This window comes from Acomys minous, assembly GCF_964271855.1.
Source record: "Acomys minous genome assembly, chromosome: 20".
In the NCBI taxonomy this organism is placed as follows: Eukaryota; Metazoa; Chordata; class Mammalia; order Rodentia; family Muridae; genus Acomys; species Acomys minous.
Window position 1 is genome coordinate 19,779,663 of NC_140502.1, and position 16,583 is coordinate 19,796,245.

At 56.6% G+C, this 16,583-nt stretch overlaps 1 protein-coding gene and 1 long non-coding RNA gene across 5 annotated transcripts in view; both read right to left on the reverse strand.

Annotated features, from left to right (window-relative positions):
• Positions 1-16,583, reverse strand: part of LOC311591623 — a 112,286-nt gene that overhangs the window by 18,879 nt on the left and 76,824 nt on the right. The gene's annotated exons all lie outside the window — the stretch shown is intronic.
• KLC3 (kinesin light chain 3) lies at positions 37-10,025 on the reverse strand. Of its 4 annotated transcripts, none has more exons than XM_084771413.1 (13): positions 9,920-10,025; positions 4,671-4,936; positions 3,487-3,717; positions 2,937-3,006; positions 2,347-2,566; positions 1,918-2,005; positions 1,728-1,829; positions 1,331-1,504; positions 924-1,014; positions 801-841; positions 603-709; positions 414-477; positions 37-244 (listed from the first exon to the last, which is right to left on the reverse strand). In XM_084771413.1, exons 2-13 carry the CDS (start codon positions 4,926-4,928, stop codon positions 173-175), a joined length of 1,518 nt encoding a protein of 505 aa, XP_084627539.1. In that variant the 5' UTR covers positions 4,929-4,936; positions 9,920-10,025; the 3' UTR covers positions 37-172. The 4 variants fall into 4 exon arrangements, with proteins under 4 accessions (XP_084627539.1, XP_084627537.1, XP_084627538.1 ...); XM_084771411.1 differs by lacking the exon at positions 9,920-10,025 and adding an exon at positions 5,188-5,317; XM_084771412.1 differs by having other exon boundaries at positions 37-477.

Below are 16,583 nucleotides of genomic sequence, written 5' to 3' on the forward strand. Positions count from 1 at the left end.
ACTGGAAGGTCCCAGGGCCCTCGGGCAAACACCTCGTACCAGTGTACAGCCTTTAATTGCAGGGAGGAAAGCGGATCCCGATCCACAGGTGCCACCCAGCCAGGGCGCAGGATGACCACCCACCCACCCTTCCCTGGTCCCTGAGAAGCTGCGGCCACTGCAGCCAGTCCACTTAGCGCGGGCTCAGATCCTGCGTGCTGGCGCTGAGGGTCCGAGGGGCCTCACTCAGGTGCCGGGTTGAGAGCTGGGGACACGCACAGGAGTGGTTGGAGTTCTCTTCCAGGCGAACCTGGGGCCGTTTCGGTCTGCTACCCACCCACTCACCCCTATCTTGGGTCCCCAGGAGGAAGCCCCACCTTTCCTGTCTTGCTGAGCCTGCCAGCAGCACCCTCCTCCGTCACTGGCCCCCTCACCTGCATCCTGGCGGCCCTTGACCCATCCACGTTCAGCATATTGAGTGACATGGCTCTCTTCATCCTTTGGAGGAGCCCAGGACAGCAGTGAGTCAGGGAAGGACTACAGGGCTCTGGCTCTGACTGATGTCACAGAGATAGATGCCCCCGGAAGTGCTTGACTGACTGCCGACCTCACCCAGCACTCACCCTGCAGCCCCTGCCATGCTCTCGCCTCGGAGGCGGGAGACCAGCTTCTCGCTTCCCCGCCGGATGGACTCTCGGAGCTTGGAGAAGGAGCTGCTCCTACGTAGGACCTAGGGAGGGAGGCCACAGTGACATGTGGGGACATGGTGGGGGCCCAACCCAGACCAGGCCCAACAAGAAGCTGAGGGGGAGCCTGCTTACTTGCTGCTGTGCGTCACCAGCTGTGCCTGCATGGGGGGCTCCTGTGGGATAGAAGGGGGGCATGGAGGGGGGTGAGGGGCAGCACACAGGAGAGTGGGCAGGAGTAAGGAGGGGTGGGCTTACCAAGTGGGGCGGGCAGGGCCTCCTGGCTGAGGATCTCCTTGTACAGCTCCTCTGCCTGCTGGTACTTGTTCTGTTTCAGGTAGGCTGAGGCCTGCGGGGCAGGGCGTGGGCATCTTGTTGAGGCCTGGGAACTTCTCAGACCTGCCCGCCTTCCCTAGCATCCTGCCTCAGCTTACTTCGGTGCACAGCCACCATCCAGAGATCAGGCTGCCTGCTCTACCTCTGTGCCTCAGTCTCCTACCTCAGTGGGTGAAGTGTAAGGGGGCGCCCACCGTGACCACAGTAAAGCCTGGCATGGGGTTCTGTGGACTGGAGTTTGCGTCTTTGTTCTGCACTGCAGGAGCCAGGGTCCCTTCCCTGCCCACAGTTGCCCCAGTTCCCCCAGGACAAGGCCTGTTGTGCCTCACCAGGTTGTTCTTGGTCTTGGCCACGTTGGGGTCCTGTGGTCCCCCAAGGGCCTCGTAGATGCTCAGCGCCCGTGCATAGTGCCGCTCCACGTCCTGAAACTTGCCCTGGTTCTGGCACAACAGGGCCAGATTGTTGAGCTGCTTGGCCACGTCGGGGTGGTCGGCACCCAGGACCTAGGGTATGGGGATGAGTGAGGCCAAAGGACACAGGGTGCTGAGCCCAGCCAATCAGCTTAGAGCTCTGAGGTGGGTCAGGGGTCAAAGTCCGGATTAGACTGCAAGCTCATGGGGTGGTGGGTCACAGAGTTGGGTGCTCCAGGCTCAAATAAGCACCAAATGCAAGCAACACCAGGCATTACGGCTTCAGGTACCAGTAACAGGGCAAAGGGCTAGGCACCTTCTCCCGGATCTCCAGGGCACGCTGGCACAGGGGCTCTGCCTCCCGGTAACGGCCACGTTTTCCATAGAGGACAGCCAGGTTGTTGAGGGTGGCAGCCACCTGCAGGGGGTAAGTTAACAGAGGAGGAGGGCCCTGCAGCCCCCCGCCCCCTGCCAATCCCAACATCCCTCCCTGGATCGCTGCTCACCGCAGGGTGTTCTGGCCCCAGCGTCTGCTCCCTGATGTGCAGGGCATCGTGAAGGAGGTCCGTGGCCTCTTTGTACTTGTTCTGGTCCCTGCAGGATAGGATGGAAGGCTGGGTGAAGCCGGGGTCCGGCTGGACTGAGCCAGGAACGACCAGCGTCCTTCAGGGGTCCCACGCCTCCCACGGCCTCAATCTCTGGGTCCCTCACACTAACTGTCAAGCATCAGGTCCCATGTCCCTTACCCACCCTGATGGCCGAACTCTGGACTCTGGACTCTGGCTGCTGCTCTAGGGTCCTTTTATTTCCCGTCTCCTCAATCTGTTCCCACCCCAGGGGCTTTGTCAGGGAATTACAGTGTCTCCCCTCCAGCCTCCCCCTGCACCGCCCCCACTACCACAGGGGGTGCCAGCCCAGTCAGCTGCAACCCTCACCTGTACACGAGCGCCAGGATGTTGAGCATAGTGGCCACATCAGGGTGGCAGTGGCCCGAGCTCCGCTCCAGGTCCTCCAAGGCCTGGCGGCATAGGGGGACCGCCACCTCGTAGCGGCCCTGGCCAGCGTACTGGATCACCAGGTTGTGCAGGGTCCGCAGGCGTGCTGGGATCTCATAGCCACCCTGCTGTGCGGCTGCAGCTCCTGCTGCCTCAGGACCTGGCGAGGGGGGGTAGGTGTGGGGGTCACCCGCTGTGGGCCTCAGCCTATGCCCCACAGGGCCACCTCTTGCACTTCAGCCTGGTGCCTGCCGACATTAGGCATGGATGGATTTTAGGAATCTAACTGGCAGACAGGATGCTCGGTGCCAGGACCGAACCTGCCTAGGTCATCGCCTGCCTGACTTCCAACTTCCTACATGGCCACCAACCAGGGCCACCTCTTTCATCTTCCGGACCCTGCCCTCCTCTCCTCTGTGCCAGGCTCAGAGGCCTTGGCATCCCTCAGGGCAAGGCTCCTGCCCCAGGCTTCGCCTGTAGCCCTGGGTGGTTACCCTCTGATACAGTGCCCAGGGCTCCCACACACCCACCTTTGCTTTCCTCCTCTTCACTGGGGAACAGAGAAGCCAGGCTGTCTCGCCGAGGTGGGGACTCAGGCCTCTGCAGGGAACAGGAAAGAGTAATTCCAAGAATGGCAAGTGTCGGAGGCCCTGAAGCTCCATCAGACCTGCCCGAGTAGCCTTCTGTTGTTTAGGGCAGAGGCTTACCATGTAGACCAGGCTGGCCTAGAACTCACAGAGATACCCCCCCCCCCGACTTTCCTCTGCCTCCAGAGTGCTGGGATTAAAGGCCTGTCATCAAAGTCCTGGCTACATTTATAAGAGTCTCTATGTAGGGCCAGGATGGCCTGGGACTCAAACGCCATCCCCAAGCCTCAGCCATAGTTTGGTGTGGGTCAGGAGCCTCAGAGGTTTTGGTGAGCTACGGAAGACCTGGGGGCTCAAGGGAGCGTTGAGGGGACTTTGGATGTGAGGATTTGGGGACCCCAGATGTGCTTAAAGGGCTATGGGGTCCTAAGATAGGCCTGAGGACACGCAGGGGCTCTGTGGAGGGCTGCGTACCCCCTCTTTGCCCCAGTACCTGACTCTCCTCAGGTGGGTCGTACTGCCGCAGCTGCCCTAGGAACTGGAGGTGGCTCTTCTCCTCCTCCAGCTGGGCCACAGCCTCCTCGCTGGCCCGCAGCCGCCTCTGCGTCTCCTCCAGCTCCTCTCGAAGCCATGTGTTCTCCTGGGCGAGCCTCCGTGCCTGTGCCCGGAGCCTCTGCTTCTCGGCCTCTAACACGCCCACGTGTGCGGAGAGCGCCAGCAGCACCTACAAAGCCCTGGGACTATGAGTGGGAGTGGGTGCACCCCACGGGGAACCCCTGCCCCAGCCCAGGCTTTGCATCAGGCCAGATACAGGTTCCCCCAGATTCTGAAGACACCCCACCATGTGGCTCTGATTTTACCTAAATTACACATAGGGTTAATTCCTATTCCATCTACGTAACCCTGCACCTGCCTAAAACCTGTGAACAAATGTGTAGCTCAGTGGTAGAGCCCCTGCCTAGAATCCCCTAGTGAGGGGCTGGGGGGCATGGCTCAGTGGTAGAGCCCCTGCCTAGAATCCCCCCAGTGAGGGGCTGGGGGTGTGGCTCAGTGGTAGAGCCCCTGCCTAGAATCCCCCAGTGAGGGGCTGGGGGTGTGGCTCAGTGGTAGAGCCCCTGCCTAGAATCCCCTAGTGAGGGGCTGTGGGCGTGGCTCAGTGGTAGAGCCCCTGCCTAGAATCCCCCCAGTGAGGGGCTGGGGGGCGTGGCTCAGTGGTAGAGCCCCTGCCTAGAATCCCCCAGTGAGGGGCTGGGGGTGTGGCTCAGTGGTAGAGCCCCTGCCTAGAATCCCCCAGTGAGGGGCTGGGGGGTGTGGCTCAGTGGTAGAGCCCCTGCCTAGAATCCCCCAGTGAGGGGCTGGGGGTGTGGCTCAGTGGTAGAGCCCCTGCCTACCATGAGTATAATCCTGGGTTCCATTCATAATGACAACCCCAAACTCCCTCCAGGAGAATCACATCTGGCACTCACAAAATCTCATCCCTAACGCTTCCTAGGGATGTAATGTCTAACCCGTAGCCCCTCCTTCCAGACCTGGCTCCTTCAGCCTCTTCTTATCTGTACCTCCTCCCCTGCATCCCCGAGCCTCCCTAACCAGGCCTGACCCTACACACACACACACACACACACACACACACACACACACACACACACCACTACTCATCCCCCTGTCCCCACATACCTGGGCCTCACCCAGCCCCAGCTCGATGGCCTCCAGTGAGTGGCTCACCACCTGCTGCTTTTCTTCCAACAGCTCCACACCAACCACAGGACCCGGGCCAGCCAGCACCTCCGCCAAGTGCCCAGCCAGACTGTGGTGCTCAGCCCGCAGGGCCTCCAGTCCCTGGACTACCTGCCGCGTCTGCCGCACCAACTCCTCGGGGTTCAGGCGTTCTGTGCCCAGCCCTGTGCTTCCAGGGGCTGCTACCTGCACAGACATGGCTGCTCCTGGGGGTGGGGGGTGGGGGCAGTGAGGTTGAGGGAGTCACCATCTGGGCCAGGCAGACTCACAGCCTCTCTTCGGTCTAGCTAGCCCCGTCCACCCGGCTAGCTCTCAGCCCGAGCCCTTTCCATCCCGGGCAGCCTTGGTCGTCGGGGACAGTCTACCTTTGGAAACCCAGGCCTCTGCCCTGAGGACAATTCTAAACTGTAGCTTCAGCCAAGAGTTCACCCCCTCCACCCCGTTGCACTCTGCTCACCTGGCCCAGTACCCCCGACCCAGATCCCCAGACACAGACACCCCAGCTCGGAGCTCCCAGCCTGCTGAGCGCCCTGGGACCGGAGGTGCCACCTCTACCAGGCTGGGGAGGGCGGAGCCTGTGGAGGCGGCAGGCTCCCGGGTGAGCTCATTCTTAGGGTGTTTTTGTCAGGAACCAGTCAGGCCACTGGGGGGGGGGGGGTGAGCAGAGGGGAGGGGATGAGGGATGAAGTCCTGAAAGCAGAGAAGTAGAGCAAAGGGCTGGTGATGGCTGGGGTGGGGGTGTCTAAGAGGGTTGAATGTTGGCTCCCGAGGCTGGCAAGACTTTGGGGGGGGGTAGGTAGGAGGCAGTGGCCTTGGGACACCTGTGCACTGGTGAGGGCCAGGGGGTCCCCCAAGCGGAGCTTAAATGTGGGTAACCAACTCAGAGGCTTAGATACACACTGCCCAAACACACCTCAGCAAACGCACACAAAACTCTCATTCTTTTTTATCTATCATTTTTTTCAGCCAGTCTTTTTTGTTTTTGTTTTGCTTTGAGATAGGGTTTCTCTGTGTAGCCCTGGCTGTCCTGGAACTGGCTCTGGCTTAGAACTTATAGAAATCCACCTGCCTCTGCCTCCCAAGAGCTGGGATTTCCACACACACCCCACACCCTGCCACGCAGGATCTTACTAGGAAGCCCAGGCAGGCTTACAAGTCACAGCAATCCTCCTGTCTCCGCCTTCAGAGTGCTGAGACGAGAGGTATGTGCTACCCGCTAGCCTTTATAAAAAAATGTTTTTACTTAACTTCTTGAGATTGGGTCTCCTGTGTCTTGACTGGCCATGACCTTGCTATGTAGTTGAGGATGACCCCAAGCAACACACACCACCACATTCAATTTATGGGGTGCTGGGGGGTGAACCCTGGCGGTGGGCATGCTAGACAAGCACGCTTAGCAACGCAGCCCCAGCTCAGGTCCTTCTTAAAGTCCCAGTGGTAGACAGACTCCCATCTCACACACAGCTTAACACGCACACGCCCTCCCTCCCTCCCTCCCCACGCCCCTGCACTCTCTCTAAACAAACAGGCATACATGGTATTGCCTCATGAGAAATAAAACCTGAAGCTGGGTGTGGTGCCACAGGGAGCACTCAGGAGGCAGGCAGATCTCCTCCGTGAGTTCGAGGCCACCTTGGTCTACAAAGTGAGCCCAGGACAGCCAGGGTCTACACAGAGAAACCTTGTCTCGAAAAACTAACAAAACAAGCAAAACCAGAACGTAGCTTAGAGCCAGGCGTGGCAGCATATACCTGGCACATTTCTGGCACTGGAGGCTGAGACAAGAGGATCATGGGTCCAGGAGCCAGGAACTCAGTTTTTAAAGAAGAAACCCTGAAGATGGGAGAGATGGCTCAGAAGTTAAGAGCCCTCGATGCTCTGGCAGAGGACCCAGCACCCACGTGGTGGCTCCCAACCGCAACTCAAGTTCCAGGGGATCCGACACCCTCTTCTGGCCTCCACGGGCAATGTACATGCATGGTGCGCATGCATACATGTGGACAAATGCTCACATATACAAAATAAATCTTAGCCGGGTGGTGGTGGTGCATGCGTGTAATCCCAGCACTCAGGAGGCATAGGCAGGTGGGTTTCTGTGAGTTTGAGGCCAGCCTGGGCTACAGGGCAGTTTCCAGGACAGCCAGGGCTACACAGAGAAACCCTACCTCGGGGAAAAAACAAAAAACAAAAAACAAAATCTTAAATGAAACGGTGGATGCTGGGGACACAGTTAGCCAAACATGGCCAAGGCTCTGGACTCCATCCCTAGTACCAAAACAAAACAAAAACGCTGACGGATGGGCATGTGGTGCAAACCCTAGAACTGCACTCCCAGGAGGCAGAAGATCCGGGTTCAAAGCCATCCATGGCTAAACCTTCTCGCACCACCTCAAGTGCTTGCTACAGGCAGACAGTACCATTCTAGGGCTTGTTTGTTTGTTTGTAAGCTCAAATTACTTAGCCAATATATTTTATTACAACTTATTAACCGAGCTTACGTCACTTATAACCTGACTAACCAAACCAATAGGAAAAGAGGATTAAGGAACGCAATAACAAAACCATAAGGATATCAGTTCCGAGGAACGATTCTCCAGGCGTGAGCCGTAGGATTTCTTCTGCTGGAACCTGGAGTAACCAGAACCCAGAACCTCAGCCGGAGCCGGAGCCCCGAAGCTTTCCCTCGAGCCATTCTCTCTAGGAGCATCGCAGGAGCGATGAACAGCCAAAACTATCCGGTCTCCAACGGCCCCGCCTCCAGTTTTGGGCTCCTTTATCTATCTCCTCCCAGAGTCTGTTCAAGGGATCTTTTCAGCTGGCAACAATCAGGCTCCCGCTCGAGGTGGTTGGTCTTCTAGTGGATTAACCTCACCTGCCCTCTCACGAGACCGTTCTGATCCCACACTTGGGATCCTAAAAAACAGATTTATCTCTCCTTCATTTGTTTTTTTTTGAGACAGGGTTTCTCTGTGTAGCCCTGGCAGTCCTGGACTCACTTTGTAGACCAAGCTGGCCTCGAACGCACAAAGATCCACCTGCCTCTGCTTCCCCAGTGCTGGGATTAAAGGCGTGCGCCACCACCACCCAGCTGAATACACGAAATTTGTAAAGAGATAATCCTCTGCTACACAGTGGGTTCTCACACACAAAGTTTCCTCCGGTGATCTTGGGGCTGCCTGGAGCAGCCTTTTCTACATGGCAGCAGGATTTGCTGCAGCGTTCAGGCCCGAAAAGAGACCAAACTTTAAACTCTGAAGTACAGTTTCTACTTGGTGAGTGTCATTGCCAAAGGCTTGCCAAGCTCTACAAACAAAACCAAATAAAAACCTGCCATACACAAAGACACACACAATCCCAGGTGTTTGTGTGTGTGTGTGTGTGTGTGTGTGTGTGTGTGTGTGTGTGTGTAACCCAGGTAGGCGCAACCTCACAAGCCACTAATCGGTCAGTCTTTTCACCACACAAGCTCAGCGAGAGCCTGACTACCGCCACTCTGCCCCCAGAGTGGCCTGTGCCACCACCTCCCACGCCACGGTACAATCTCAGACCCATCTGAACCCGATGCCCCACACATCACAGCCAGATACATGAGCAACCACGGCTAAGCCACGGCCACTGCCACTTGGCTGTCCCCGGCGCTCACGGGAGCCCCACAGACAGGGTCTCCTTGTACAAGAGCACAGCCAGCTTTCCAGGCCATGTCGGCACCATGCCATGCTGTCACCCCACACAGGAGCATCCCAGACATACGTCAGGCAGATGCCCCCTCTCCTGGCCATAAGTAGGCTCCGCCAGTCTACAACAGTAGGCACAGAGCATGCGCGCGCACACACACACACAAAGTCAACTGTCAGTCAGTGGCAGTCACATATCAAGGATACAAAACAACACACTCCACCCCACCCCAAAATGACACCTAGACCCAAGACCCAACCCCATTATAGATTCCTCCCTGTCACACACACGGCCACACATGTGAATCAGCCACAAGTAGTGAGTTGACCACAGACACAGCCTCTCACAGACACACACACACACACACAAATGAGGTCACCCACATTCACTCAGGCTATCCCATCAAAATCATAGCTCACCTCCACTTTACACTTGCACCCACAATCTGACTCCTTTCGTCTTCCTTATTTTATGAAAATATATAATTACATATATGTGTGTATATATTTATACAGGGGCTCCCTATGCAGCCCTGGCTAGCCTGGAACTCACTCTGTAGACCAGGTTGGCCTCAAACTCAGAGACACCCCCCCCTCCCTGCCCCCCCCACCTCTGCCTCCTGAGTGCTGGGATTAAAGGCGTGCATCACGATGCCTGGTCTTTATTTAATTTTTTTCCCCTCAGTACACTTATTGTATGTGCAGAGGCAGGTAGAAGGCTAGAGACAACTTGCAACTCCAGAGAGTCCCTTCTCTGCTTCCCTGTCGTGGATGCCGGGGAATCAAACTCAAGAAGTGGACCGCTTGCCAGGCATGGTGGCGCACGCCTTTAATACCACACGCGGGATGCAGAGGCAGGTGGATCGCTGTGAGTTCGAGGCCAGCCTGGTCTACAAAGCGAGTCCAGGACAGCCAAGGCTACACAGAGAGACCTTGTCTCGAAAAACCCAAAAAAAAAAAAAGTGGACGGCTTGGCAGCAAGCACTTTTACCCACTGGGCCATCCTGCCGGTCCTCTTTCCTTTCTTTTACCTTTGTCCCTTTGACACCTGTAACCACAGCGCGCCCCACGACTCCCCACCGCCCCCTTCTGCCTCTCTCCCTTGAGACAGGGTCTCTCACTACGCAGCCCAGGCCGACCTCCGACTCCACGCCTCCTGCCTCAGTTTCCACAGCGCGCCCTGCCCGACACCTCTCTTTTTGCACACCCCGCGGACGGTCCCTTACCATGCAAGTCTCGCCCTCACTCCCAGGCTGCAAGCGGCCACCCTGCAGCTTAGCCAGCCCCCTCCCCGCGCCCGCGGAGACCCCGCACCGGACAGCGCGTCACAAGGCCCCGCCCCGCCCGCAGCTGTTTTCCTAGCCGGCTAGGGGCGGGGTGGGGCCCTGCGGGGACCCCCCGAGGCTCGTCCGGGACGCCAGGCCCCTTCTCCCTCGGGGACCCCGCCGCCGCCGCCGCCGCCGCCGCCGCTCCCCCGCGCCCACCTGGAGGCCGCCGCCGCTCCCCCGCGCCCACCTGGAGGCCGCCTGTCCGAACCGCCTCGCTGCGCAGAGACCCGGGCTGCTCCCGCTGCGCCGCCGCCGGTCCCGGAGGCTCCTCGGGGGGGCGGGGCGAGGAGAGGCCACGCCCCCGCAGGTGCGCAGGCCACGCCCTCGGTCGCCAAGCTCGGAGAAAAAAAGCTCAGTCTGGGAACTTTTGAAAACTTTATTCAGGGCCTGCAAGAGGGCACAGGTGGTAAAGGCTCTTGCCGCCAAGCCTGAGGACTTGAGTTCGATCCCTGGGACTCCTATGTGCTGTCCCCCTGACTTACACATGTGGACAGTCATACGTGCGCACATACAAAATAAATACATAAAAACGTAATTTTAAAAAAATTTTTTGAAGGGCTGAAAACACGGCTTAGCAGCTAAGAAAGTGCTGGCTGCTCCGGAAGAAGACCTGGGTCTGACTCCTAGCACCCACTTGTCAGCTCAAAAATCATCTGTGGCTGTATTTCCAGGGGAGCCAGCACCCTGTTCATGGGCCTCCACAGACGCCGCACAGAGACATACGCAGGCAAAACACCTCTACACATAAAATAAATATAAAATCTCCAAAGATGTTGTTTTAATAATTACAACCTCAGAACTTTGCACAGCTATTTCTGGCTGGCTGGCCAGATGGTAAGGACGCTTGCTGCCACGCTTGGCAACCTGAGTTTCCTCTCCAAGAACCACCTGGAGCAAGGAGAAAACTGATTTCCCGGAAATTGGTCAAGGAAAGCCTGACCTCCACGTGCATGCATGGAAGGTGTGCACCCACACACGTGCATCTGTGTATGCATACAGACGCATAAATAAGTGTTTTTTAAAAGTCCGCAAGGGCTGAATTGGTTAACAAGAACGAACAGCAGTGTGCGCGCGCACAGCTGGGGATGGTACCCAGAGCCCAGTGAAAACTAAGCAAGACCACCTGCCATTCAGCCACGCCAGCTTTAAATATATAAAATGTGATTATATATTGTTAAATACAAATAAATATATAGATACAATTTTAGGGTTTAAGTTTTTGGGTTTTGTTTTTTGTTTTTTGTTTTGTTTGTTTGTTTGTTTTGGTGTTTTGAGACAGGGTCTCTCTGTGTAGTCTTGGCTGTCCTGGACTCCCTTTGTAGACCAGGCTGGCCTCGAACTCGCAGCGATCCGCCTGCCTCTGCCTCCCAAGTGCTGGGATTAAAGGCGTGCGCCACCACGCCCGGCCTGGTTTTGGGGGTTTTGTTGTTGTTGTTGTTGTTGTTTTTGTTTTTTGTTTTATTTTCTTTTCGGTGTTTTGAGACAGGATTTCTCTGTGTAGCCTTGGCTGCCCTGGACTCACTTTGTAGACCAGGCTGTCCTCGAACTCACAGAGATCTTCTGCCTCCCGTGTGCTGGGGTTAAAGGTGTGCGCCACCATATCCGGCTAGATGTAATTGTATTAATAGTCGCCCCCGCCCCCCTTTTGAGACAGGGTCTAGTGTATCCCAGGCTGGCCCCACACTCTTGGAGATCCTTCTGCCTTGGTTTCCTTAGGGCAGGGGCTACAGCCACTATACCCTAGTTTCCCCGTTCCCAGAGCTGCGTCGCGGCACGACGGTAGGTGCTCGGGAAATATTTGCGGGGTGACAGGCCAATGACAATTCCGGTTCTACAACAGTCACGAAAGGTCCCTGCGGTGCGCGCTGCCGCCGCCAGAGGGCGCAGCGGGTCCAGGGAGCCGCCCATGGCGCGCGCATCCTGCGGAGCTCAGGTGTGTGTCCCTGTCCCCCCTCCTCTGGGAAGCCCTCTGTGACCCCCTCCTGTGACACTTCCCCCTCCTCCATGGCAGCCTCGTGGGCTCCAGCCACTTCATCCCTGCACACTGTGGGGCGCCACACTGGGGGGGGGGGGCAGGTGTGCGCCACAATCAACTGTGAGTACACAGCACAGAGGCAACATCCTGGAGCCGGAGCCTGGATTGCTAATATAGGACATAACCTGCAATTCATGCTGTGGTTCTGGTTATTTCTAGTGCCCAGGACTGAAGAGGCAGCTAAGCTCCATGCCACTGTTGTTTTCTTTTGTTTTTTGTTTTCCGAGACAGGGTCTCTCTGTGTAGTCTTGACTGTCTAGACCTGCTTTGTAGACCAGGCTGGCCTCGAACTCACAGCAATCCACCTGCCTCTGTCTCCCGAGTGCTGGGATTAAAGGTGTGCACCACCATGCCCAGCCTCGTTGTTTTGTGGTTATTGTTACTTATTTATTTATTTATTTATTTCTGAGACAGGGTTTCTCTGTATAGCCTTGGCTGTCCTGGACTCGCTTTGTACACCAGGCTGGCCTTGAACTCACAGCCATCCTCCTGCCTCTGCCTCCCAAGTGCTGGAATTACAACTGTGCGCCACCACGCCCGACTTATCCAAGCCATCATTTTGGTCTTGGGACACTAACAGTGGATCTGCCACGTGCTCTTCATGAAGTAGACAAGGGTGGGCCAGGTGCAGACCCCAGCTGCTGGCTGTGCCACACACCCGCACGCGCACACACGCACGTGGACACACACACACATACACATGCATGCACACGGGCGCACACACATACACGCACGCTCGTGCACACACATGCACGAGCACACACACACACACACACGAGCACACACGCACGCACATGCACCAGTGAGAGAGCAACCTCTCTGGCCTCCTGTTCCTGGTCTACAGAACCAGATTCGGGGAACTTGCTTCCGGAGACCATTGTCAGCGTTAAGGTCTTTCTTTGCGCGGGGTGAGTGAGACGGTTCAGCGGCTACGGGCGCCTGCGGCCAAGCCTGACACCCTGAGTTCGAGCCCTGGCACCATCTGGTGGCCCGTGGCAGGAGGCTGGCTACACACATGCAGGTGTCTGTGAGGACCGGGACCCCAGACACACACACACACACACACACACACACACACACACACACACACACATACACACACACACATACACACATACACACACACACACATACACACACACACATACACACACATACACACATACACACACATACACACACACACATACACACATACACACACACATACACACACACACATACACACACACATACACACATACACACACACACATACACACACATACACACACACACATACACACATACACACACACATACACACACACACATACACACATACACACACACACATACACACACATACACACACACACATACACACATACACACACACATACACACACACATACACACACACATACACACACACATACACACATACATACACACACATACACACACACACACACATACACACACACACATACACACACACACACACACACACACCTGTCTCTGTAGGTTCACACCTAACCTACAGCCATCTCTTTACGTGACAGGAGACACAGATTAGGAGCAAGCCTTGAGGAGGGCGATGGTTATTCCAGCAGGCTGCAGCCCCACCCCCACCCGCATGCAGGGCGGTGTCACTCCTGCCACGGGGCCTGAGCCAAATCCTCCCTGCAAACTACTCCTGTTCCCACCATGGCCGCATTACTTAGCCCAGATGAGGACGATGGCGGACGGAGAGGTACAGTGAATTCTCTGAGATCACATAGCCGAGGAATCGAAGAACCCTGAAGCCGCACAGCCAGGCCCAAGGGAGGTTCCTGTGCCAGGCCCACGTGGAGTGAGGAAACCGAGGCTCTGAAAGATGAAATTGTTTGCCGAAACCTCAGACAGGAGGTTGCAAACGCCGGGAATCCCAGCTACTTGGGAGACTGAGATAGGATGACTGTCCGGGAGTTCCAAGCTAGCCTGGGCTACATGGTAGGAAGACCTCAAAACAGCGTGGTGGTATCGCTGTAGAAGCTGAGGCGGCAAGGTCTCGGCTGTGAAGTCCGGGATAGCCTGGGCTAAATACTGAGACTCTCTACAGAAGGAAAGGGGCCCTTGGAGTCCCAGGATGGAGCCTTGAGGCCTCGGTCCCCAGCCTTCTCCAGACGGAGCCCAGTCCCAGGGCAGACGGCAGATGTGGACATGGCGAGTACTCAGAGGCCTGCAAAGGGACTGAGGACACAGCTTGACTTACCCAGAAGCGCCTCAAACCCCTCTCAGCTGCCCTGTGCCCCTTTGATTGGCAGCTCTGCCCCTTCCCAGCTGTTTGCCCTTCGGGCTGGTTGCTTAACTTCTCTGAGCTTCACCGTTGAGAGTGTTGACTGAGTTACTGTTTAAGCACCTAGAGCAGTACTTAACACCAGCACCCACACTAACCTCCTTGTAGTTCATCTCCCCCCTTTCCGCCCCCCCACCCCCGCAGGCAGAGCCTGCCTCTGACTGGCTCGTCCCGGATCACATGATTCGCCAATCACTGCAAAGCGTTCTGGGAAGCTGAGTTCCTGCAAGTTCGGCGTCACCAAAAGACAATTGATTTGGAACCACAGAGTTTCAAGACAGGCTTGGTGGGTAAAGGCATTTGCAGCCAAGTCTGACAACCTGAGTTCGATCCCCGGGACCCACAGAGTGGAGGGAGAGAAGTGATGTCTTCGAATTTGCCCTCTGACCTCCTCAGGGTCCCAGCCGCACCCCCGGAAGGGTGCCTACATAAATGTAATCTTTTTAATCAGCAAAGCAAGGTCAGGAACAGGCACAGTGGTGGCGCACGCCTTTAATCCCAGCACTCGGGAGGCAGAGGCAGGCGGATCGCTGTGAGTTCGAGGCCAGCCTGGTCTACAAAGTGAGTCCAGGGCAGCCAAGGCTACACAGAGAAACCCTGTCTCGAAAAACCAAAACCAAACCAACCAAACCAAAAAAGCAGTCGAATGCCCCCCTCTGGGTCCTAGTGGCTCCTGTCGCTTGTCCAACAGTGTCTTCTTCTCGCCCTCCTCGGCCATGTCTGGTTCTGCCTACCCTCAAAGCTCCTAGCTCAGGACCTTGACACCTGCTCTTCGCTCGGCTCCCTCCCTAGACATCTGGTCCTCTCCACTTCAGAGGTCACCACCCCCCACACACAGAGGCTTGCCTTGATTTACAGTGCTGTGACGTATTATTGCTTTGTTTGTTTTTGTTTTTCAAGACAAGGTTTCTCTGTGTAGCCCTGGCTGTCCCGGAACTCACTCTGTAGATCAGGCTGGCCTCGAACTCACAGAGCTCCACCTGCCTCTGCCTCCGAGAGAGCTGGGAGGCACTATCGGTGTGCGCCACTGTGCCCGGCTGGCCTCAAACTCTTGGAACCCCGATCTTTTTAGTTCTTTAGGCATCACCTCCTAGGTCTTCGCTCATATGTCCCTGCTGGCAAAGAACATGGGACCAGAGGCTGAGCTCCAAGGACTTTTTAAAGCACCTCTTCCTTTCTCTGCCTCCTACAGCAGGGCCCCCCTCACCACCAGCCATGGCAGAAATGGGGGAGAAAGGAGTGAAGCCAAGCTGGCCACCCCAGAAGGAAGGAGACGAGATGGAGCCTGGAGCAATCCTGGAGAAGTCTGTCGTGTCCCCACAATCCCGGCGCCTTCCGGGCGGAGGAGGAAGCCTCCTTGGTGCAGGGGCTCCGCATTCCCATGAGTCCCCTCCTCCAGGGGCACCGAGGTCCTTGGTCACAGCATGAGCCGCTCCAGTCTGCCTTCCACAGCATGGGGGCCACCCAGCCCACCTCTCCCTGGGGATGGGAGCAGCCACCAGGGGTCTAGGTTGCCCATGTAAGGAGGCAAGGCCTGGGGACACCCGAGATGCCTGGTTATAATTAACCCAGACACGTGGTCGCCCCCCCCCCCACACCTGCTGCCCGAGCCTCCCCCCCCCCAATCCCAGCACCCGGGTCTTGGGCTCTGTAGACATGAGGGAGAAGCTTGCTCTAAAAATAGCCCCGTTCTCGGTGGATCCAGGGCGAGGAGCAGGCTGAGGGTGGCTATCTCTCCCCACCGCACCCCCAGCCCTGTTTGCTTTTGCCAGTGGGTTTTAAGCTTCTGGTACTTTCCCTGTCAGTTCCACCATGGCGGGAGCAGCCAGTGCTGGGGCCTCCCCACTCCTCAGGGGGCCCTTGACTCCCCCAGGTACTGTAGGCTAGAGATGTGACTCCAAGGACCAGCACTTGCCTGGCACGAATGGTTCTGAACCTATAACTGTAAAAAAAAAAAAAAAAAGACACAGCTATCCCAGCACTTGGGAGGCTGAGGCAGAGGGATTGCTATGAGTTCAAAGCCAGACTGGGCCACATAGTGAGACCCTGTCTCAAAAAGCCAAAAATGATAGCAGGGCAGTGGTGGCGCACACCTTTAATCCCAGCACTCGGGAGGCAGAGGCAGGTGGATCGCTGTGAGTTCGAGGCCAGCCTGGTCTACAGAGAGAGTCTAGGACAGCCAAGGCTACACAGAGAAACCTGGTCTCGAAAAACAAACAAACAAACAAACAACAAAATGAAGTCAGGCATGCACTCTTGTTACTCAGGAGGCCAGCCTGGACTATATATATATATATATATATATAGCGGGTTCCCGGATAGCCTTGGCTACAGAGAAAGACCCCATTTCAAAAACACAAACAAAAACCGAAATGGTTCTCCCAGCCGCTGACGCTCAGCAGACGGTGAGCCTAAGGGAGGGTGCTGGCCATGGTCAAGGCTGCGGGGGGCCTGAGGCAGGCGGCAACAGGTTTGGGGGCCAGAGCTTCTACGTGC

What these genes read in the sequence shown, in the direction of transcription:
- KLC3 (XM_084771412.1), bottom strand. Translation starts at nt 4,928, where the DNA reads ATGTCTGTGCAGGTAGCAGCCCCTGGAAGCACAGGGCTGGGCACAGAA. An exon ending in ACCCACCTGAGGAGAGTCAG is followed by an intron (nt 3,007 to 3,486) that starts GTACTGGGGCAA and finishes TGTTCCCTGCAG; the next exon opens with AGGCCTGAGTCCCCACCTCG. An exon ending in AGCATGGCAGGGGCTGCAGG is followed by an intron (nt 478 to 602) that starts GTGAGTGCTGGG and finishes GCTCCTCCAAAG; the next exon opens with GATGAAGAGAGCCATGTCAC.